The 23,809-nt window shown below is 43.5% G+C and overlaps 1 protein-coding gene across 1 annotated transcript in view; it reads left to right on the forward strand. All coding sequences in view use genetic code 11, as the record gives it.

Moving 5' to 3' along the window:
• Nucleotides 1-2,877: 2,877 nt before the first annotated feature.
• The window catches only part of EGR_05633 (Supervillin), a gene marked incomplete at both ends in the record, with an annotated part of 27,504 nt that continues 6,572 nt past the window's right edge, over nucleotides 2,878-23,809 (forward strand). The window contains 18 exons of the mRNA XM_024494882.1: nucleotides 2,878-3,340; nucleotides 7,168-8,638; nucleotides 8,942-9,111; nucleotides 9,194-9,321; nucleotides 10,155-10,393; nucleotides 11,651-11,806; nucleotides 12,549-12,727; nucleotides 13,610-13,699; nucleotides 13,784-13,851; nucleotides 15,348-15,484; nucleotides 15,835-16,064; nucleotides 18,214-18,393; nucleotides 18,470-18,787; nucleotides 18,961-19,106; nucleotides 19,186-19,342; nucleotides 20,196-20,350; nucleotides 21,268-21,589; nucleotides 23,498-23,592. Of these exons, the coding sequence (XP_024350679.1) occupies nucleotides 2,878-3,340; nucleotides 7,168-8,638; nucleotides 8,942-9,111; nucleotides 9,194-9,321; nucleotides 10,155-10,393; nucleotides 11,651-11,806; nucleotides 12,549-12,727; nucleotides 13,610-13,699; nucleotides 13,784-13,851; nucleotides 15,348-15,484; nucleotides 15,835-16,064; nucleotides 18,214-18,393; nucleotides 18,470-18,787; nucleotides 18,961-19,106; nucleotides 19,186-19,342; nucleotides 20,196-20,350; nucleotides 21,268-21,589; nucleotides 23,498-23,592 (4,704 nt within the window). The remainder of the gene's footprint in view (nucleotides 3,341-7,167; nucleotides 8,639-8,941; nucleotides 9,112-9,193; nucleotides 9,322-10,154; nucleotides 10,394-11,650; nucleotides 11,807-12,548; nucleotides 12,728-13,609; nucleotides 13,700-13,783; nucleotides 13,852-15,347; nucleotides 15,485-15,834; nucleotides 16,065-18,213; nucleotides 18,394-18,469; nucleotides 18,788-18,960; nucleotides 19,107-19,185; nucleotides 19,343-20,195; nucleotides 20,351-21,267; nucleotides 21,590-23,497; nucleotides 23,593-23,809) is intronic.

The following is a 23,809-nucleotide window of genomic DNA, read 5'->3' on the forward strand; positions in this document are numbered from 1 at the left end:
GGTGGCGGTCAAAATAGCCCCTTCTGAATGCAACTAAAGCATTTGTCTTTCTACCATTCTTAATGATGATTTTATGTGCGTCTTCTTCCTAGTTCAGCTGTATCTATACACCATGTTTCTTCAAAGTACTTGTATATGATTCCAATATTTTTCCCCAGGTAACGATACGAATCCCAAGTTAATATTATTTACACCTCAATATCAACACATCATTCCTCAACTTTAAAGTACTGCTGTCTATATTAACCGAGATGATGTCGTTGACCTCCTGAGTCCATTTTAGCTTAAGGACCCCGAGTCGTCCTAGAAGTTGTAATAAGCTGTTGTAGGAGAGAACACGCTACTTACTAACGCACAGTAGACGCTGGTGGCAATAAGCCTAGCCTGAAGGACACTCCGCATATCGGCGACTGAAGTGCCCACAGTTAAACAAATAGCCAACCACTGCATTGGTGTGGTGCTCTGAAACTTCCCTGAAGCGGAATAAAGACGAAGAGAAGGTCTGGGGGCTACTGGCGTGACAAGGCGGGGGTCATGCCACACAGCGAAATTAAAAAGGTGGGGCTTTAAGTGGCCGCGAAACCAACACAAAGAGTTAAACAAACTGCTGAAGTATTACCTAGCCCCTCCCTCCCCTTTTGAGTGTCGTCTCAGGTGCTCCTCTTGGTCAAACCCCCGTGTCGGCCGCCACAGCTTAGTGGGTACTCTAAGAAGAAACGATCAAGAATTAGCTGCGTCAGTCATAGAATTCGCGTACAACTGAGAAAATATTTGACCGCAATATCACTAACCTTTCTTGTCAATTCCACTAGTTCCAGAGTCTCGTCCTATACGGAAATCGTATTGGAGGAATGTGCTGGCCATCACGCGTGTCCACAGTTAGGCGTTGGAACGCTAGCTTAAAAGCGGTCAGGAAACAATGGACAGGAGTTAAAAAAGGCTTCGCGGGAATTCCTTCTTGTCAGTTTGTTCTCAATTCAGTGCTATGCTGTCACAGCTATCAGGGTTCCATTCAGCTAGTGGAGGGATGGAGGAGGAGGTATCGCATGTTCGCTTATTTGACATCTTCATGCAGGTACCGTAGACAGGTCTGTGAGGAAAACTTTTCAAATTGTTCAAAACTAATGTAGATTTATTTGCTAGTAACATTCCTGCAGAACACGGAAGTGGGATATTCGCCGAACGATAACGGCATTTTTACCCTTTTGTAAGGGATCGTTACAGATTCTCTCGGCCTCATCACATGTCCCTCCTCCCTCACGTCATCGCTTCGCATTTTATAACAGACAAGATGTTGGTTGTCCTTTAGGACTGGGTTCGCTTTCTTCTGCCCTCAGTGTTTCCTGAATTCCAAAGGAGTCATAGTACTAGGAAGAAGGGCGGAAGGACTGGGGTCTACTGGCATGGCTCAGAGGCTATACCGCCTAACGGTAGCACAAAGGTGGAGCTTTAAATTCCGGAATAACCGATTCACCTGCAAAACAGTCCATGTTCTCCGCGTGAAACCGGTTTGTTGTTTTTCTCCACAAAGTTAAGTAGTGGGGTCATGTGTTTGTACAACGCACGTCAGTCATCCAGTCTGTGGTAATGTCTCCATAAGCGATAACGATCATGCGTGTGTTTTATGTGCATGGGGGTCAGACAAGGTTGACTTGAGGTCATGGTGGACGTGCAACAGGGCTAGTAACCACTACCTCCCAACTTCCCTTCATTTGGGTCTGGAAAAAAAAAACACCTGAGAAGACTCTGTGTCTACATTTTACAAATGCCCTTGATCCTCGGCTGTGGTTTTGTGGTCGCGTAAATCTATTCAACTCATTGCTGGATCAAATCGTGTTGTAGAAGGAAATGCTTCTTGTCGCCTCCCTAATCTTCACTGTATCAATGGTAAATTAAGGCATTACTGGGTGTTCTCACCTTCCAAAAGGTTCCACTTTTTCACTGTAATTCACCACTTTCTTAACTTCACACTAGAAATCCACTTTTCATTCCTTCTTATTCTTTGTGCATCCGATGTTTTTCCATCCCAGGTTTAGATTTAGCCTCTACCACCCATTTGTCTGCTGTATTCACATGATGTCGTCCTACTTCTCTGTGAGGTTATCTGTCTGGACCAATTTTGGCTAATTGGTATCATTTTTCTCCCCGAGTGTTTCACACAGCAGTTGGTTTTAACATCAGCTTGGAATAAGAAAAGGACGATTTTCAAAATCACATTAAAGCAGGCTTGGTGAATGCCAACTGCATTAGATAGTTGTCAGCCAAAAAATGACAGTATTCCCCATTTCTTGTGACCTTTATGTGAATTCGCACCTCAAAATAGCGACTATTTCTTCTGGCAGAAAAGCGGCAGACCAGATAAATTCCGTGATGATTAAGTCTTGGAAATGTTTCTGTTCTATTTATATTGCTTGCTGTTAATAGACGAGCGCACAGACATGATTTCCTTTAAAATCTCTCCACGCAGGCAGAGGTATTGGCAGTAATCACAACTACTGAAATGAGTATGTCAGTAGCACCGGTAATAGGCAGCCATTGCAAAGGGGAGGCTGAATAGGTTTTAAAAGTCCCCAAGCAAAATCAACCCAGTCAATGCATGATCAGTACGTACCTGATTTCTAGCGAATTACTTAGCCGTGCGTCCCATTTACCTTCCAAGTTAATTAGGCACTGACCACGATGGTGGAGTTTATACAACTGGTGCCTCTAGACTGGTGCCCTTTTCCGTATCTCACCCATTCGCACCGAATTCCTAAATGTTATTTGAGGAATATTTTTCATTTCTGACTGTCCACTAAAAAATCTACCTTTTGGCCAATGAGATTCCAAAGTACCAAGATTTGCTTGCTTCATTTTAGAAATCGACTGGCCCGAGCAATGACGGTGCCCAACCAAGATTTCGTCCCTCCCTCGTTTGGAATAGCTTTCACTAAGAAAGCACCTCTTATAAAACAGGCCAATGTGGCCGCGGAGGCGTCTCCGTCCACAAAAATGGCGTCCCCAACACCGCCGCAGCCAGCACCGCAGGCCTACGCATCGGCCCAAATTGTGAGCCCCGAAGCCTCCTTTGTTGTTCCTCGCCACTGCGCAGAAGTTCTCTCCTCACCGGCACCTCAAAGAGCCCAGACGGTAATGAAGCAGGCCCGACCAGGCAGCGTTTTCATCCCCCGAAGGAGTCCCATCGACAGCGCTCTTACAGAACCGTGCTCAACGAAGACCGGCAACGTCATCGCTACAACTACGACGACTGCATCTACAATGAAGACTGGGTCAAGGACCACTGGTAGCCCACGGGTTCGGTTTGCGTCTCCCGCGGCTCAGACTGTGGAAATTAGCCCCAGTAAGTAAAGGACACTATTTTGCTTGTGTAATTACATATCCTCGCCTTTCCTGAAAAAAGTTCCTATGGCTCTTCGTCTAGCCCGAAGCAATTACTTATCTCACCCTGTAGGGAAAAGTCGAGTGCTTGTTATATGCTATATGCATTGTAAAACATGATGTCTGCCAGTTTAAAGCTTCAGTAACGTCCCATCGAATTCCTACTATGACATTTGGAGGGCACTTCGCTTGGAAATAATTTAAAGGTGCGGTGCTGGGGATGAATCACACCTTGGTTAGGAAGAAAAGTCAGCCAGCAGAATCGACCATCCAGTAGTAGTTCAAAAAGTTTAGATTTGTTGACAAATCCTTCAAATATGTATTAACCATGTTCAGTCTCTATTACTGATAATAATAAGAAGGAAATACATGTTACGACTGACACTTTTAACAAAATTTTAGAATGGACACTCACGAAATGATTGGCTAATGGTGACATCAAGTGGAAAGGGAATGTTGTATCACTCACGGTGGCCAAGGAATGATATTGTAAAAATGTCAGCTGGCTAGGGTTCAAGTCATCGTGAACAGTGGCTTTTTTGGACTTACAGTCAAATTTTTTCTAAAAAAAACATTAGTTATGCACAAATAAGTCCCTTGCTTTCCCACTGGCCGCCTCACAATTGTGCAAAACATGGGTGCGTACGTGGGGAAGAGGAATATACAATCTCATCGCCATCGTCCCTAACTTCTTCGGTCATGTTTTCTTAATTAATTGTCTTTTTTCCAAGTGAACATTTGCACCTTTTAATTGGATAGGATAGTCACACGCGACATGCACAATTGGAAGCTTAAGGCACCTCCTAAAGGTAGATGTCGTCACGAAATGATTATAAATGCAGTGATGCTTACTTCATTAAAAATCGATTTTTAGGGGGTTTTCGTGGGTTTAAAGTTTTGGCCATTAAAAAAACAAAAATTTACAGACTAACTCTATAAATGAATCATAATGATGGCGAAATTAACGTTTATTATTTATTATAATAGGTAAAGATATCAACTAAATTTCTGATTAAAATATTGATGGTTCCGAAACTAATGTATAAAATAGCTTGAAAATAATTTGATATGTACCTTTTTTGGATTTTACCAGAAAATTTATACAAGTTTAGCAATAGCCGTTTGTGACTCATAGTAACGGTAAAATTTCGTTATTTATGGCGCACAACTATTTGGATTGCATGCAAATATCAAAGTCTTCGTAATTTGGATTCGATTTTTGCAACTAAATAATAACTCATTGTTTTACAACAGTTAAGCGCAGCATCTGAACTTGTGAGGCGGTGCTCAGGACCTGTACACTGTTTAAAAAACATTGTTCAAAAAACTGTTTGCAGAACCGAATTTATGACTATTGTCTATAGAGCCCTGGCCTATAAGGTTGACGTTGGTTCTTTATTGTTTATGTATTTTTCTAAACACCATTTACTTGCTAGCGAGTGTGTAAATTGTGTTCTGCGTAAATTTATTAATTTAAATCTTTGAGATTCCGGCTTGCCACCATTAGAACCCTGACGAAGAGTAAGCTATGCTTCCAAACGCGTTGGATGTAAGTCGTTCGACTCCTGTGCAAAAACTCATGCCACATTTCGACCACAATGAAAAAATCATCAGATTTTCTGTGCAATGTCGTTTTGAAGTGGAGGCGGTCTGTGTATGTACATTTTAGCTGTTAAGCCTTGTGTATCCAGAATTTTAATGCTTGTCTGGATCGAGAAAACGAATTCCCCTGCCACGATTGCCCGGGTTTATCCTTTACCTCACGACTGCGTAAACATAGAGTTGATGGTGGGTGCTGGAAAGTTCCCACGATGTTCTTGAACAAGAAAACTCTATTTACTCGTTGGAAGTGTTTTCAATGGCGTCGCAGAAGCAGCATATTCTTGCTATCCTCCGCGGCGACTTCTAAGCAAACCTACGACCGCCCTGCTTATGCCACTAAGTAGTTAGCTGCGATGCTCTGACGATATCTGGTCCTCAAGTGGGCAACGCCAAATGTCACCTTTCTTTGGGAGCTAAAGTAGGAATATGCTACTGCCTACCTTCAACCACGTACTTGAACTTTGGAAGGAAAATCTGCAACTGATGCCTCCATCCACTGGTACTAATAGGCGTTCCTCTGCATTTAATGGCTTGACATCAATCATTTGGCAAAAATGCAATGCGTATGATCCTCCACTTCAAAATCTACCCATTCGGTTTACTTTTAGGGGGCATCTTTTCATATTTTATTGAATTGTCAAAAGTCTGCAGTCTGACAGACATCGTAGTCCAGTTTATTGGATTTACGACTATTTTAGTAAATTACATTGTTTTCTGAACATTTTGAAGTAAACGACAGGTCAAGTAAACTTTGCCTTATCCTAAATTATTTGAAGAACCCAATTTTTACCTGTATTTTTTATTTCACCAAACGCTACGCATATTTGTACCTCCTAATCAGTACCCACCTGTACTGTGTTATTTTCGATTATATGAGCGAATTTGACTAGTGCATACTTATTTCGATGGTCGGCCAAGCAACTGAGATAAATTAATGTTGTAGAAAAGCGTTTTCTGGTATTTAGTACTTCCGTTTTTCATTGCTCTGAATTAAAAAGATACCCCTACATTTTATTTTCAGGTAGATGAGTCAGGTCGTAATGGTTAACTTTAAAACAAAATGGACTTACTCTTAACACTTTCGACCGTACAATGGGTTTGCTTTTGCTGCCTAATTGAGGTTGGAAATGCCTTGTTTTCCCCAATTAAAGGGGATTTCTAATACGTACTGCATTCCTACTCATAAATATAAGTAGTGTCGTACACCTCGCCTTACTATCTTGGGTGAAACCTTCCCTAGCCCACACTGTTGTCAAGTTGGTTGGGCTATGCACTATTCAGGCATGTATATTTCCTCACAAAAAATCGTGACAGGAAAAGTTTACCACAGAGGTGGGTAGCTATTTGATTAGTCATATTTGGTACCTTTAGAAGGTCATAGTTAGCACTTTTATTCAGCTCGTTCACTCAAAATAAAATCTGTGACATAGAAACTACTCATAAATTGGTGCTAGAATAACTAGGCACCCATAGTGATGTAAATTTTCTCTAGGGGAGTCATACATCAACCGCAGCTATGCTAGCGCAGTGTCACGTACACCACCTGCTAACACTGGTTGTCCAATAACGTGATCCAGCAGTGACCTTGGAATAAACCAGCTACCGATCAAGGCATGTTTTTTTTGGAACAAAACGACAAAATGTTTTGTGTTTGGGACTGTGACTAGCCCTGTGGGAGAGGGCTTGTGTTTTTACTAGAACCTCTTTGTGGTTCTGCTTCCCTAATTTGAATTAGCCGATGATAGCAAATATTGTATGGACAAAAACATCAGCATTTTGCCCTGCTTGCATTATAGTAGCTGTCTCTCAGTTCCATCTAACGATTTAGTCAATCATCTGATGTGTTTGTTGGGATCTCGAAAGTAGGAACTTGCCTTCCTATTTGCCACTCTACGTTGCCGTCCGTAATAGCGAAGCGAGTTTCTTGCTGCAATGAGTGGTCGGCTTTCCTAGCGCACCCAAAAAGTATAGATCAAAATGTGAAAAGAAATGGCTAGTCCAAAGCCCATTTTCACTAGCTCCGAAAGGGGGAAGAGAATTGTTAGTAATTCGGCATGCAGAATCCCATTTCGACTCTTCTGGTAGCATATATTCTAATGGTAAAGTATTACACAAACTTCCAACCATCCCCTTTGCTCGCATAAACTGCTGTGAAGTAATATTTTCATCCTTTTTAAAATTTTCTAGTTCCTGTTGGGGTTCAACCGGTCTCGAATCAGACGTCATTTTTTCAGCCCACTTCTTCTGCCTCACAGAATGGTTTTCCTCGTCAAGCCAGATCGGCCACCCCTACAAGAATCGTAACTGATCCCCAACCCATTCCGGCTGCTGCACCGGTACTTCAACAACCTCTAGCTTACTCAGCACCTTCCTTTCAACAAGTAACTCAACTACAGCAGACAAACCAACCAGCATTCGCTGTTATCGCGCAGGATCCCTCGGCCCTTCAAGCACTACTTAGTGGTGATTTGGGTGGTAGAACCTTCATCATACAGCCTTTGCAACAGTCCTACTTCCTGCCACAGTTCCAACCTGCTGCTGTTCCCTTTCCCCCGTTTGCTGTTTTGCAGACACCCCTACAACCACAGCTCTATCCTCAACAGCCAGCGAATACAATGCCACAGCAAGAACGACCAGTCGCTGTTGTACAGCAGCCAGCTTCAGTCTTACTTCCAGCAGCACCGCCACAACATCAACCACCACAACAACAGCAGCCACAATCGCAGTTCTCTGCCTGGCAGGCTCCTATGGTGGCAGTGCCTCAAAATCCGGTTGAAACTGCTCCTACAATAGCAACTGAAGAGCCTCCTCCTGGAGAATCACCAGCAGCGACCATTGCCATGTCTATCTCAGCAATAACACCTAGAGAGCCCAATTCTCAATCAATTTCCGAGCCTCTCACAGTCTCGACAGACAGTCGACTACTTCCACAAGCGGCACCCTGCCAACGATCACCACCAAGGAGCGTTCAGTCGATTTTTAAGCAGAGCAGTCCCCAACTCTATCAATCGCATGAGGCGCACAAAATCCCGTTGAGAGAGCCGCAGAAGCTGTCAACTCCGACGTTTCTTCAGCCAACTCAACAGCAACACCAGCAGCAGGTGCGTTTCACTTCATCTAGAGAAACCACTCCCAATCCGCCACAAAGCAACCCCCTATGCGAATACGTGGAGAGGCTTAAGCTGGCACCGTCGAAAGTCAACCGTCGAACACTGGCAAGTAAAACAATGAAATCAAAAAGTATGCCAGAGAGTGAGAACCTTCGGATCATCTCCACGGCAGCGGGAGACAGTAGTGTAGTATCGGTCATCGATCGAGCGAGACGGTGGCAACAGGAGCGACAGCTGGAGGAGATGGGTAGGAGTAAGAGCGGTTTTGTCGACCAGGATCTAATTGCTTGCGGTGACGAGTTGGTACCTGTGGAGGAGCGTGTCCGGGCTTTCAATACTGGTCAAGTGGTGGAGGAGAATGAAGCCGCAAAAAAGAAATTGAATGACGAATTTGAGGAGGAAAGAAATCGAAGGATTAGGGAACAGTCCTTTTCTGCTAATGTGAAACCCAAAACACAGATAAGGTTGAACAATAAGCCCCCCAATCAACGAACTATCGTGGCTAGTCCGCTTTCTCCTCAAGTGCTTCAAGGTGATCCGCTGACCAAGTAAGAACTTTTCTACTTCTCTCGATCGTGTACCTTCAAACACTGCTGGATAGGAAGCTGCTTTGAAGGAGCTCTAGCCATCTATGTATTACATCCTGCGGAATCCTAAACAGGATTTCTAGTAATCAGGCATGATAATGCTATTATTACTATCTGCTGCACAGATTTTAACATGATAGTTCCCAACTAATAGTGGTATGCATTTCCAGTTCCAACATGAACATTGTGTCTGGTAAAATGGAAAGTACATTACACGATTGCGAAGGTACCACCCTAAAATGCATTCCATGTCTTTTATTGAAGGCTTTCAGTGAAGGAAAAAAGCAACCTCTTTTCACGACGATCGGGTGTTGGAAGACCCGTCAAGTTAGAACGAGCAGCTATGCAACGTCGCAAAACTCAACCCATCACCCTTGATGATATTGCTCGAGTGAACCAATGCGTTCTGGAGGGCCGTGGTGCAATTATACCAGGTCAAGAAGTTCAGCTTGGCTATTGAGGTGTTCCATCGCCTCTAGAGGTTACTGATAATCGTCGATTTTGGGGGTATTTTAGAGTCTCCAATGGAAAGTTTCAAGGAGGATGACCTGGAGATTGGCTCCTGCCTTTCAAGTCCAGCGGCTAGTGTGAATAGCGACTTTTCAGAATTGGTCTACGCCCAGGCACCGTCGAAACCCCGTGGAGTAAGAATCTTCTAGGAGGACAGAAATTTCATCTACAAGAGACCCGCTTTTTTTACCAGGAGTATTCATTTTACTTAGAGCTTTACTGCACTGGCATTAACACAGTTGTCCCTTGTAGATTGCCATACTTGCATCTCGATATATATTTTGTCTTGTGTAATAAAGACAACACACGTGCGTACTGCCTTCCCGATTCGGAGAGTCCCAACTCCTTCCCTTGGTGTGGCTGTATTTGGAAGGCACGAACAGGACCCAGCTGATACAGTTATCACATTTTGATGAAGAGCTGGTGGGATTTCATTCATTCCTTTGTTTATTCGCTTAGTCTTTACCAGTACCCAGGAATGCAGACACAAAAAGAGGTTTTGCAGGAAAATCAGGTGCTGTAAACATCCAACTGCTGATGAGATTTGTCCCCAAGTAACGCGTTCCGATAGTGCAAGTTTCAAGGGTCTCGCTTTAAATAGACTGACAAGAAATGCGACACAGCAGCTTGTAGGCGTAGTGTACTCGTGTAAAGTCCAGTCCTTGGGATAACAATGATCTTCGACAGGTAAAAACTATGCTTGATGCGAGGTGGGTGGCATTAGAAGCTGCTGAGTTATTGACGGAAATGGAGTTGGTATAGGCATAATTGCTCCAGATAAATCATTAAACCAGTTTGTTAAATGATCACCATTCGGGTCAACAAACTTGCTTGTCTATCTTCAACAAATCCTAATGATTTCGTGTGGAAGAAAATTAAATTCAAATTGGAATATTCACTTTTCAAAAAATGAAGGCAAAACCTGGGAGACTTTCCTTTGAGGCTATTGGTCAGTTCACGGCTGCAGCCTGATTGGTCAGGAGTTGGGACTATCCGAAAATTTTGGCCCCTGGTTGAAGCTGCTGCCTTATTTTTCGGGCAAAGTATTCTACTGATGGATCTATGCGCAAGAGCGAAAGAGGAGGAATGTCATTCAGTGGCGGAGCGTTTGAAGGCAATGGAGGCTGTAAATAGGAAAGCAACCGAAGCAGAGGAATTGACATTCCTGCCCTCCAACCCCGCTGTTCGACGAAGGCTCAAATATCGGTGAGTTAAAGAATCTGCCTTAACTGACTTCTGACGCCAACGTGTGCATAAATTTTAACAAAAAGTGGGTCTATTCAGGAGGTGAAGTGAAAAAAGTTAGGCAGACTTCCCCACAATATCGCGGTTCGAGTGATAGGCCTCGTATAGAAAAAGGCACGACAAGCCATTACGCCAAAGGCATTTTATTTTTATTGTTTAGTCTTTAATTCACTTTCCCAGATAGAGTATTGGCTAGGGTGAATACAGGTCTCGTTGATTTGCCATGAGAAGGACCTTTGCAATCTGCCAGGTAGAATCGACAGCTAGTGGGCAGATTATGGCGCATTTCAACAGTAAAATTGTTTTTATTAGAGGAATAACTCATATTATGTTTATTATCCAGTTAAGTATAGAGACCTCAACAGGATGTTACCAAAAGTGAAAGTGGATCTAAATAGACGATGCAACATCCTGCAGAAATGCATGACAATTTCAGATGATCGCCTCATTTAAATGCCTTTCAAGCTCTCGGTAAACACTTCCTGGGATACGCCCGAAAGATGGCCACAGCGCTGTAAAAATGAGACATTTCTCATGCAATCTATAGATATTTTTTATCCTTAAAATCGGGGCTTTTGGAGTTTTGACCTTTGAAACTGGGTGGTACATCCCCACACCATTACTCACCAATCCTGATTTATTTTGAAACTGAATCATCCCTCAAGCGTTTATGGATCGTAACCAGGTTTGGAAGAAAAAATGGCCCTATTTAACGAATGATGATTTATATGCAAATTGACTAGAAATGGCTACGAATTGTGAGAAAATAAACATCTGTGGTGCACCTAAATGTGTTTACTTGCCCCTTCTTTGTGAAATTGATTTACACCCTCTATCTGTAACAATGGTATTCACGAAAAAAAACGCCACAAGCACAACACGCCAGAGAAAAATGGCGTCTGGTGGAAAATTAAACCTCCCTCATCACGATGAACTCGCAAAGCTATTGGCTACTACTGCAGAGTCGTGAAATAATTAGTGTATGATTTCGTCCAATCACCCTCCTGAGTGGTGACGCACGCCTCGGTTGACATGTGAGGCCTAGCATTCACGTGCGCACTATAGATCCTTCACGTGACCAGTCAATAGGCAATCTCGCATGCAGGGTGCGCGGTGAAGTTGAACCACACAGAGGCCTATGCGCAATTTTGATTCGCTCACCGGTGTGAGCCAATCCTACCGCGGTGTTTTCAGCCTTGGTTTTTTATTTCTCTTCAGACTTGCCGATCAGACATGGAGGCGCAGTCAGCAGCCCTGTCATTCCACTCTCGAGGATTTTGACTCAACGCCACAACTTGTCAAGTCCCTGTCCTGTGTGCACGTTGACAACACTGAAGAACAGGAGAGAAGTGAACAAATGTCTATTTCTCAAAGGTGAGGCCTTTTCAAATCCACTGGTAATTCGAAGCCCTTTTATCCATGCATTTAATGGACGAATATTTGCACCATCGGGAGTTTTTGAATGGTTTCGTGGAGTATCGACCTACTTTTAATGCACGGTTCTCCATTGTCAATCCTCGGTTATTCCGGTTTTTCGTCCATATTCACTGAAAGTTGACATGTTTTCCGGAGCCTAGCCGCATGACGCTTTGCTTCAACCAACATTCTCAGCTAGTTTTGCGTTAAATTTAAGAGGGCTACTAACTTAAATCCTCGTTCAAGACTTTTTTTTATGGAATTTGAATCCAACAAATAAGAATCTGCCCTCTTATTGTTGTTTCAAAGGCTTGAAATTAAGATGAATGTGTTTTGGATCACACATTAGCTAGTGAAAGAAAGCACCAATTAATGCAGTTGGCTAAGGTTTATGGAATTTGAGAGGATTTTTTGATACTTTACGACTAACATCATATCACATGTCATGTTTCGTATGTTTTAAATTTGCCTCAGCAAGAATTACCAGGCTCAGATTGAGCCTCTGATTGCAAATTTTCACTACTCTACGTCACTTTTGATCCAGTTATTTGAGGTTTCCGTTCTCGTTGTCTTGATGCCCGCTTTTAGGACACCCCACGTGTAATTCCCACTCTGGATTTTTAATCTTGAATGTGTTAATTCAACGTCAGCTTGATTTTGTGTGGTTTAGTTATTTAGACATTTATTTCCACCGCATTAGGATCGCCAAAATTCAGGAGAACAGTGAGCAATGGAAGCGACGCGGCCGGCCTCGCTGTGAGAACGAAGCCACACCCCTGAAGAGCGTCAACCAGATCCGCAACGACCTTGCCGTGAGCCAAGAGCAGTGGCGCAAACGTGTGGTCACTCAGGACAACGATACGGGAAAGCGGACTCCCTGTAATCCTCTCTTTTATCACTGCCTCTTAATAAGCGATTGTTAAACTAACACAAGAAGCAGTTCGCCTTAATGTATGCCCTTCCTCTTGCTAATGCAAGCAGTTTGCCTACTCCAAGCAAGCAGGGATTTGTACAAACCTCCCGATCAACCACGTTAATGCCATCAATTTTCAGCAAACAAACTTTTTTTGGTAGAATTTTCCACTATTAAGGGACTCAGAAAACTTCTTCGTCCCTTTTTCATCCGCATGCGCTCGCATGGTGCATGGGATGGAGTCTACTTCTCAAAGCCTTGTTTTATCCATTCTTCACTGTTTTAGGCTCAGAAGAGGTGGTTCTTCGACGAAATTTATTCACAAAAAGCCCACGATGTCACACATTTTATGAGTTTACGGATAGTGAGTTGTCTTGAACGCCTCAGATTTGTGTGTGTGTGTGTGTGTGCAAATGCTTCTGGCGCTGCTGAGGCATCACTGCTTTGATGTAGTCGTGGATCTTTCCATCTCGCCTCGATGATTCATTGGCCTTCTATTGAGGCCCTCCTCCCTTCCCCACACTTAGCTCAGCCTTCACTCTAAAGCTGACAAAGTGGCTTTCGTCATTCTTGTGTGATGTTCGACAGCTCTTCTAAGTACTTTATCAAATTTTGAAGGCAATGCAATACTCTGAGGTACACGATAACCTGTCATTCCCCTTTGTCATGTGATATGGTGGACTTACACATAACAAGTTACTCTGGTTTCAAAATGATTTCTTTTGCGATTGTACCAGATTTGATTCCACTTTGCACTCTCTGCACTCATTTCCTTGTTGGCAGCATGTATTTGTGGAGTTTGTTTCTTCTTAAACGCCGCCAATATGGCCTCGTTTTATCTCTGCCAGATGGTCCCCCAGGAACGGCGGAGAAATTGCCCTCTATCGAACCGGCACGGACGCCACAGAAACGTGTTATGCGAAGAACTTTTGAAGTTGGTAAAGTTACCTGTTAGGCCTGTCATGAGGGGCGCTCTAGGAGTGCCTCACTTTTGACAGAAATGTAAAACTTTCCTTTTTCAGAGTCGAAGCTTTTCACACTTACCGGGCAACAAAAGGAAAATGAGTCCGAAGTGAGTGTTATTAAAAAGGTTAGTACCTGGATATTTTATTATTCCTGTCTAATTCACCTATTTATCCAAATTTTTGCCCCCTTTTTTTGACCTCGAGTGTTGAGGCCTTGTCAAAGGAGGTGCCTAATGTCCATTGTGTGCTACTTTATCCCGAATCTCCCGCGGCGGAAAGTACTCGTGATCTCTTCTGTTCTGTACAAACATTTGCCTTTTTCTCATTCAAATAGCTACCAAAATTTTAGGGCACTGGAATTGCGTAGCCAGCCTGCACTTGTGTGTACATGGTTGTACAATGATGGAGTTCCCCCAAACTCTTGTTACGATTCCAGTCATAGGTTCCTGATCACATCTGACTCTAATGGTATAGCAATTTGGGAACCCATTAAACGGATGTCAATGTGATCCTTCCTTTCAGTCTAACGAAACTCCCTACGTCATGATACCCTTCTTCAACTGAGAGTTTTAATCAATTTCTCCCATCTTTTTTCATTATTTTATATTTGATGTAAATTTTTTACCCTCTCATTCACATTCCTATGGTTGCTGAGGTCATTTGGGGTTGCGCTAACAAACTATCTACTTCTAACCCTGTGAAATTGCTCCGCTTCATAGAATACATAGGAGTTCAGGGAGCGTTTATACAAACTCGCTTACTTGCATAGTCTTTTTGAATGGTTCGTCTCAACTCCTAAGTACCGAGTTCAGTGAGGCGTTTATTCCACTTTGGGATCGTCAGTGCCAACTTCCGCCTCTCCGCACATTCAATGCGCTTCTGGCCCACCTAAAATACAACGCGCATCCCCGCCTTGAGTTTGCTTTCGATTACTTACCCACCGTTCACATTCTTTATTCACATGACCTAAAGTTGACTGTTTTACATGTCACAGTAGTGGCCCCTTCTGCAACATGTCTTATCCCACCGATGTTATCCGACATTATTTAACCACTAGTTCAATCAAAGAGTCCCCTCCAAATTTGAGCATTTGATGGATTTCGCTGATTCCGAGAAGATGCTGTAATGCGTATTCCCCCGACCCTATTCTTGGTTTCCAGCCATAGATGCAAAGCTGTTCCCAAATTTGACATTTCTTTCAACTTCTTTAGAAGTAGTGACATGGGATCTAGCACTCCCGGTCTTTCCTGAAGTCGTAAGAAGGCATAGTAGTATGGAAGGAGGTATGCCACCAAAGTACAGAAGATCCGAGGTTATCGGCATGACAATCTACCCGCGTAGTCACAAGCAGAGATAAACAAACTGTCAAAGCATTACGTGGGACCCAATGTCGAGCTATACATCTCTTCAATGCTTGTTCCCACAGTTATTTGTTGGTGACGAATTTTCAGGAGTAAAGCAATTTCATCACGTTTTGTGACATAAAAAATGTATTTTTTCCTGAAATATTCATTACAAAACCTCTTTCCTAACTCAGGCTTTCTTCTGGTAGGGGATTTTCAAAGCAGTCTAACAGGCACTGCACAGAAATTTGAGGCACCTTTCCTCTTCTCACATGTAGACTGTTCCAGTGGCGAAAATGAACGAAGAGTTTGTTGACCAGTTCTTTGGACTCAAAAACGAGCAAGGTGTCAGTTCGGCGGTGTTACAGAATCCCACCTCGTTATCGAGCGTCCAGCTTCCTGAAACCACTCTTGGGTACGTCTTTTTCATACAAGTGGACGACCTTGCGGTTTTCTCACAGGTTGTTAACTTCTCATGTGTTTTGTATTCATCATGTCCATGGTCTACGTGGTATGTAAATCTAACATTAGCCGGACGGCGCCTTGAGTCAGTTATCTCATTTAAATAATTGTTACCACTTTTGGTCTTTCGTTCATCAGAAGAGTTAAGAATTACCTAAGGTGAGTGGCTAAGTCGCTTACCGCTCGGTTGGGTTTGACTATTCTTTTGATCTATTTCTTTTGCGTTATCATCCAAATTGAGCGTTTTTTACCGGTTGGCAGTCACCCATCTTCTACTGATGAAATGGTTGTTTATCGGTTTAGTTTGGTGCAATTCAAGCGCTCGGCGGGGCCCTCCTCTCGTCCATCAACGAAATCGAGGAATCCAGTGCGACGAATTAACGAAACTCCCGGACTGAAGGACTCTTACGAGGAGGTTCATGTTAAAGTACCTGGTGAGACTGACAGTGCCGCGTCGACCCGACAACAGGTTACGCCTTGTCAGCGATTGGCTGGAGCTACCGGAGTCCTGGGGTTCTCCTCCCCTGCGACCAGTATGTCATATTCCGTTAGTTTTACCGTACATTTTCCCTGGATTTGTTACTATGAGACATAAAGCTTGCAAGCTAAAGGCACGGACTCGGCAATTTCATTGTGTAACGGTATCCCTCGATGAGGCGTGACTTAGAAAACACTGAGTACTTTATTCTTTCCTAATGCTATTGCACTTCCAAAAAGGTGAAAGTGACGTTACTTGGCGCCCCTGTAAAATGTGCAGCACTTCTGGCGCATAAAGCCAGGATGGCTTAAGAACCAGTCCAAAATATTCCCTTAAAACTGTTTCCTGCAACCGACGATGCCCTCCAATCGAAAGGAGGTCAAAATTGTTTCCACCATCGCCCTCCACATTATGCGATGACCCCAAATGATATTAAACTAACCTCTCCTTGTGTTGACTTGGGCACAGCTGTTAGTGAAGATGTTAATGGACACGGTTCACTCCTTTTGAATTCAATGGTAAATATTTACCTCAATGAAGCAAGATGTCATCATTTCAGCAGCCCTAATGCGACTGATTTAGTAGTTGAATGAATGGGCGGTGCTTCACTGAGTGTGTGTCTGCCTGCATAGATGGTCTAAATCCGTTTACCAGTGTGATGCGATGATCGGTGTAGTAATTCCATTTCACGCAAGTGGAAACACAACACACAAGTATGATTGTGCGTGTTTGTGTGTTTGTGTGAAATACTCATCTCCTGCCACTCAACCATAATGTAAACGGAAGGCCCTCTCTGTAGTTAGTCATACTTACCAGCAGTCATTTATTTACTTCAACTCGCCATTGGAAATTGAAGTCTTTTTTTCGGTTTTTTTGGTCTGTCTGCGTAGTTTAATCCTCCGATTTTATCTCATTGAGTTTGACATGGTACATACTGGGCGAGTTCATATTATCGTTTCCGCAGTGGTGAAAAGAGTACCGGAAACTGTTTACTTAAACTTCAAGGTTTGCGACGGTCACTAGTTGACAGGTAGTTAGTGGTTTTCGTTTCCATTCTAAAAAGAACTCTCATTCGTTTATGTGGCAAAGCTAGCACCAAAATCGTTGAGAACGGTTTTGATGATACTACTTCCCCCGGAAATAGGATCTTTAATCTGTGGATAAGGAGGGCAAGTCGGTGTTTATACTGGAGAGCGGTTATTTACATTTTGGCTTTCAAAGACTAGCACAGAACTCAGTCAAGAATTTTCAATAAGAATCACAACATTCAGTCTGTAATAGACGTATGTGTAAGGAGCCCGTCACCTTGATGTGCCGAATGCAATGCAAAAGTAGCAGGAAAGCTTTTTTTCATTGACGCTACATTGCAACGGGAGTTTATGTACTTATCCGTATCCACTACCCCAAATGCTTTGTCACGATGCAATTTGAAGGCGCCGGCGCCTGAGAAGCACGCGAATGCGTGTTCAGTACCTGAGTTTCAGTTGCATTTCAGCTAGTGAGGATAGATAGAGGGGAAAGGAAGGTACCAGGTTATTTTAAGTATCCGCAATGATGTGGTCAAATTTTTGCAATCATCATTCTTTTCGAATCGTGAGTGAATTTCCTCCATCGAACCTCTCTAGGTAGCGGGTAAACGTATTTCGTATTCGCAGCTGATGAAACGTGAATGCAAACTTTTGCTGTTAATTCAAAACTGACCGAATTGTCGCCAAATAAACACTAGTTCTGTGTTTCTCCACGGTTTCACGAGACACCTCGTGAACCTTGATCCACACATGTACTCACATTTCTAGTCCATCGTAGCTTGGTTACTTAATCTCGATTGTGTTCTTTATTCTCTACTTTTCCAAATATAATTTGACCCGCTAAAGTCGATTAATTTTCAAGAAGAAGGTTCAATGCCAGCTCTAAGCATCTTAACCGAGGATATGGGCAATGAGCCCAATCTCCGCTATGCTTACTCCCCGCTTAACCTCAAAGCCCGGGACCAATATCGTGTAATGGAAGTAAAAATAACCTCATTCGCAACTTCCTCAAGTGTAAATCATCACTAAATGTCACTGAAAAATCGCCCAGACTGGCTGTTTTACTTATTGAAGTAGCCTACTGCCATTGTTGTTTAAGGTCGTATCAATCACCCATCTTTCAGGCCCTAGTCGACCTCGGTTCTAATGCATTTATGTTTTTTTTTGTCCTAAAAGACCTACCAGACATGAATGCTCATCTCAGCGAGTCTGTTCTGGCCGGTTTAGCCAGTGTGGAAAATTTCTCCTCTACTAAGGAACGCCTTCGAGTTGTGGCGCAGGAGAAGCAGGCGCCTCTCGCCTCTTTTCAAAGAAGTCTCCTACCTCACAAAGATGTGATGCTGCTTTTGGTAAAAGGTAATTTGCCCTTAAATCATCCGCTTGTTGGTGATAGATCTCCGGATAGCTAAACGTATATTATTTTCTGCCAAAGGACGTCGGCAAGTGCAGACACGCCTTGTCGCCCCAGTGGCGGCATCGCTCAATTCTGGGGACTGTTTTCTTCTCCTACTCCCTGAAGTTAACTCCCTCTACCTCTGGACTGGACAGTACGCGAATGTAATTGAGACCAACAAAGCACGCGATATTGCTGCATGGATAATCAAGACGCATGATCTTGGATTCCCTTCGGGCGGTCGGGAACCGTTTCTCATCCCCATCGATGAGGAAAAGGCAACTGGTGTTCCTAAGGGTCAACTTGAGACCTTCTATGCCACGCTGGGTACTTCGGTAGAGCAATTTAAGGCTCCTGGTAAGTGCCCTAGGGTGAAGTGGTTTCGCGATTTATCACAAAATTGGTGTCTGGATGTGATATCTTCAGTTATTCCCCCTTTGAATGACATAAATTTGTAAGCCCGTCGCAACTCATACGTAAAGCGTTTGCCTTATTATGTATCCCGTAGCGCCTTTCAATCCGTTTTTCAGCTGGTGGACCGCAGGAAGAGGATCTGATATTTGAGGTCGTCGTGCAGCACGCAAATCGAGTTTTTGAGGTATATGAAGATCGCCTTGAACCTCTGCCGGAGGTTTGGGGAACGCCTCTTCGCCACTCTATGCTCGTTTCCGCAAAAGTACTTGTCTATTTTTTTGGCAGATTGGGAAATAAAAGTTACTGTGAGCTTGATGATGATTTTTTTTGCTATTTTACAGGCTTTTGTGTTTGACTTTGGCTCGGAGGTCTACCTGTGGACGGGCAATCAAATCTCCACGAAGATACGAGCTGCAGGAATTGAGTTGGTGCAACAACTCTACTCCGAACCATATGACTATTCAATGTGTAATACGAGTCCTCTCAATCCTCTAGATGGTAAATAATGTTTCAAACAGCATCTCAATCCCCCATGTAAGCGAAGAATTTGTTCCACTAGACCCACCAGTCTTGGTTTCTTAAAAATTTTAATACTTGCTACCAGAGTCTCGGGAGGGAAGTTACCATCACAAAGTTTCCGTACTCAATTCACTTGCCCTTCAAACGACCAACATTCCATTTTTATTTTGCTGTTATAGATTCATTCGCTAATCCGTTTGTAGTATCATTCGGCAGAACTAGGTATTTTAAACAGGTGGAGAATTCATTTAACACGTCACCTGACTTGTACAAGAGGCCGGAAAGTCGCACGTCCAATGCCGGTAGCGGATGTGTGAACTTCTCGAGTTAAATTCCCTTGACGGGTTAGCTTAAGGTTATTTTTTACAGGATACGCTGATTCACGAATATGCCGATGGTTTAGGGATTAATGGAAATACATTTCACGTTGATTTAATCTGGTCGTCTATCTTCCATGTGATCAGTTTGTCTCCCTCTCAAAATTCTAGAATTATATCATGTCCCGAGATCACGTCTTGAAGCAAGTTAATGGGTCTAAAAGTTCATTACCAAATTAACCCTCTTTTCTCAGCAAAGTTGCTCTGTGCTGCTACTAAGTAGGCGTTACGTAATCTGTGCTGATGTGGTGCCACTTTTTTCTTGGAACCCAATCAAAGACTGGTGGTGCAAGGGTAATCTTCTGGATATCCTCATTTAAGTGTCTCTGCCTATATATTCGATCGCCTAGTTGCCTCTGCTTTCTGCCTGTATGATCTAGTGAAAGAGTACGACTTTTTGACTACTGACTATGAGATTAACAGGTTGGCTTAACTCTACTTTTTCCTCCCTTCAGCCATTGACTGTCCAAAGGCCGGATCCAGCCGTCCAGACTGGACCTTGGTGGCAAAGGTGCCAGAACGAGGCGAGACTGTCCTTTTTAAGGAGAAGTTTCTTGATTGGCCAGAGGGCTCACGTTTCGGTCAACTTGCCCGCCAGCACTCCGCAAAGGTCAGTTGGTTCTTCAGGTAACTTGAGCCTTGAGAATGACTGATACGCGCACCGATCTCATCACCTGTATTGTGCGTGTGCTCCCAAGGCGGCTGTAAATTACCCCTGTGCGCGTACACATTTGCATACAAAATGCGTTACCCACGCTTTTCTTCGGCGTGTTGCGGGTATGTGGCACTACCGGATATCTTTCCGCCATGAAGCCGCTCATTGAAACCATGCGCGTACATACTGCGCTCCTCGGCACGAGGCATAATTGATGAATAATTCTTGCCATGACGTTAGCTTTTGCCACATCATGCAAATCGCACGTGAAACTATTTTGACAGGATGGACTTTCATCCCATTTACTGATGGATGAGTTTCCGAGTTTGACTAAGTGCGTCCAGTTTTTCATTGATTGTTTAAGTTGCGATACTCTGAATGCAAAATATAACCTATTTGCTCCCTCATTTCGCAACCATCTGCTCTATCTGTCATGCGATCATGTGATTGGCTAATGCTAGTGCCAAGAAAAAGCAGTTAAGAGGTGGAATTCGGTGGATGAGACAGTACCTCCCATACTTCATCCCTCCCTCCTTGCCCAATTTTCAGGGCAATCCAGCAAAACAAGTTTTTAACCTTTCATTACTGTTTGATATCACAAGCGCATAAATACCACAGCTAACAACTTTGTTGATGTTTACAATGGTGGTGTTTCCCATTTCGAGGTAAATACAAACCGAAATCAACAGGAAGTTTTTTAATTTTTTGGACAGACAGTTTATCCGATTTCGGCCACTCGATTTTAAAGTGACAGCACAAATTCCAGCACAATTTAAGTACGCCTTAATCATCCAAGGACTGTCGATGTTGAAGGGCTAGAGGCTACTTGTATAGTGATGTGAAACAATCATAGCATTGTTTTGTGTGCATAGAATTCGTCGGGTAAATGTCCACCCACCACCACCATCGATCTCGGGAGCCTCTCCGTAGAGGCGCTCTTCAGGGAGGCCTTCGAAGAGCCGCCACCGCAGGCGAATCTGTTGAATCTCGAGGGTCGATTCGTGGGTCGAGGATGTGGTGAAGGCGTGCGTCCCTTTGATGGCATCATGCGACGCTTCTACGTGGAGACTGTCGGCCAGTTGCGAATCTGGCGCATCGCAGAATATGCAGCCAAACCAGTGCCTGTGACCAGTTATGGCCAGTTCTGTCGGGACGAGACCTACGTCATTCGGTGGCCCTTCCGTGTCTACAATGGTGGGTTTTGTTCTAAATTACTTTGTATTTGGTTTAATTCGGCTTCACATGATTTCATGACGTAATTCCTGAAGTGTGAATTCGGAATAATGCCGATTCTTGCTGGTAAAAAGATACTCTTGTAGTAATTCTACGCACTGCAGTAGGTTAATCAAGGTACTTCTCATCAAGTGTGTCATGAAAATGTAATAGCGTGCATCTACAGAGAAAATCGGCTGCACTGTTCCGTGATTAGGTGCACAGCAGGCCATGCGGATGGTGCAGATGGCTTAGAGACTGCAGACCTCGGCTAGCGATGATTCCGATAGTGCCCGGTTGAAAGAAGTTACTTTTTTTTCAAATTTACTTAAACTATTGTACGAAAACTTTTATAAGTCTGCCAGTGGGAATGGTGGACCTAATCACTCACAGACATTTACACTTTCAACCGATTTTTGCATACTACCTGCCAAGTCGGCTTTGTGCATTTGGCCGAAACAGAAGCAAGTTGTCCTAATAATAGCTTAACCGTTCTTAAAAGCCCCTCTATGCTGAAGATGTTTTAAAAGCCTTGGATAGGATTTCAGGTGAACACCGTGTGAAAATGAACGCTGCTTCTATTGGCACGCTAGAACGTCCCAACTTCACTTAACCCCTTCTCGTAGTATTTCGCCATTGTGATTTAATAGCAATCGGATTTGCATTTTTGTACTCGGTGTACTTTGGACTGCCCAATTCCCCTACCTGATTCATATGTTGTGCTTCATCCACTTAAAGCCTGCGCGACCCTCGATTCTGCCTTGAAGACACTGTCACAAATATACAGGAGGGTTTTGGTTGGGTGTACAGGGGCTGAAGAGCTTGTGTAGGTGAAAAGGCGACTTAAATGAGATATCATTTGGGTTCAAAATCCGTATGTTCTTCAAGGTAATGATGCCGTTTGCAATATGGCTCGCTGAAGTAGCTTACTTTCATTCAGTGGACGTGTGAAACACTTGCGATAGTTTGTAACCATGTTTTAGAAGATGGATATACATCAGTCTATCGGTGTGGTATTTTACTATGCTCTCTAACCCTTTCCTCTCATTCTCGAACTCTCATATCATGTAATGTCGTTGTCATTACCGCTAAACAACCTCCCGGTGACACATGAAGGAGAACAGAGAGGTAGGAAATGAAGCAGAGGTAGAAGAGGGAATGTTTCATGTCTAGAGGCAAAACATCTTGTTTAGGTGAAACCCGCTATCTCTTGAATTTGTGTTAAGGAGTTGTAAATCGTAATGGTGACTGTTTCAACTTGTAACACCTTTTGGGATATCGTAAAAAACAAAGGTTGAAGATGCTTTAACTTCCAGAATCGACGTCTGCCATACTCCATTCCCTGATCTAGGGTTGATTAGGCCTGGCTCAATTCCAACATCATCATTCAGCACACCAAACTGGCATCTCCATTCCGACAAACGGCAGTAATCTTGTAGCCAAAATGGTGCATTAGCAGCACAGGAGCTCATGATAAGGTACAACCGGACTGCAAATCCAGGAATCTGGAGGGAGGTGTTGAAAGCATGGATAACATTGCGAATTGAGCGTTTGTGTACCCATTGCTAGAGCTATCTGCTTATTCATTCCATTAGGACGGTAAAGTCTCGTGACGGGCGACTAGCAGCCCTGGAAACTAGCTTAGGATGCACGTGAATGGTGTAATTCCGGTCAACCGAAGCAGGAATAAGTGGGGAAACCACTAAAGATTACCAATTCTGGGTATTTTTACTGCATAAGAAAAAGATTAAGGTAACCGCTTGACTCAATCAAGTGTTAACAATTCCACGGGGGAGATAGCAATCCACGAGCAATTAGCGTTCATCTATTTAACTGGAATTGATGGTAGATGTCGAGTAAAGCCTTAGGTGAACTCTTCACTCGCTCTAGAAAGCGCTGCAAGAGAGGGGGGAGAGATCCTCGGCGAGAGGGGTTGCGAAGGTGAGGGCGAGGGAGCGGTGGTGGTGGAAAAGAAAGAGGAGCAGGTATGAACATTCGTGTTGCCAAGTGGGAGACCGAGGGGTCTCAAAGATGATGCTTGAGATGAGGAGAGGTAGTAGATACGCCAACCTCGCTGCTGGTGGTGGCAACAGCAGTGGCAGAGGCTGTCAGAAAAGAGAGTGACGACGGTGACGAATTGTCGAAAAATGTACCCTCATTACAGTTTCCAGGCCACCAACTTACTATAGCGATCAGAATAAA

The sequence above is a fragment of the Echinococcus granulosus genome (genome assembly GCF_000524195.1).
Source record: "Echinococcus granulosus chromosome Unknown EG_S00043, whole genome shotgun sequence".
In the NCBI taxonomy this organism is placed as follows: domain Eukaryota; kingdom Metazoa; phylum Platyhelminthes; class Cestoda; order Cyclophyllidea; family Taeniidae; genus Echinococcus; species Echinococcus granulosus.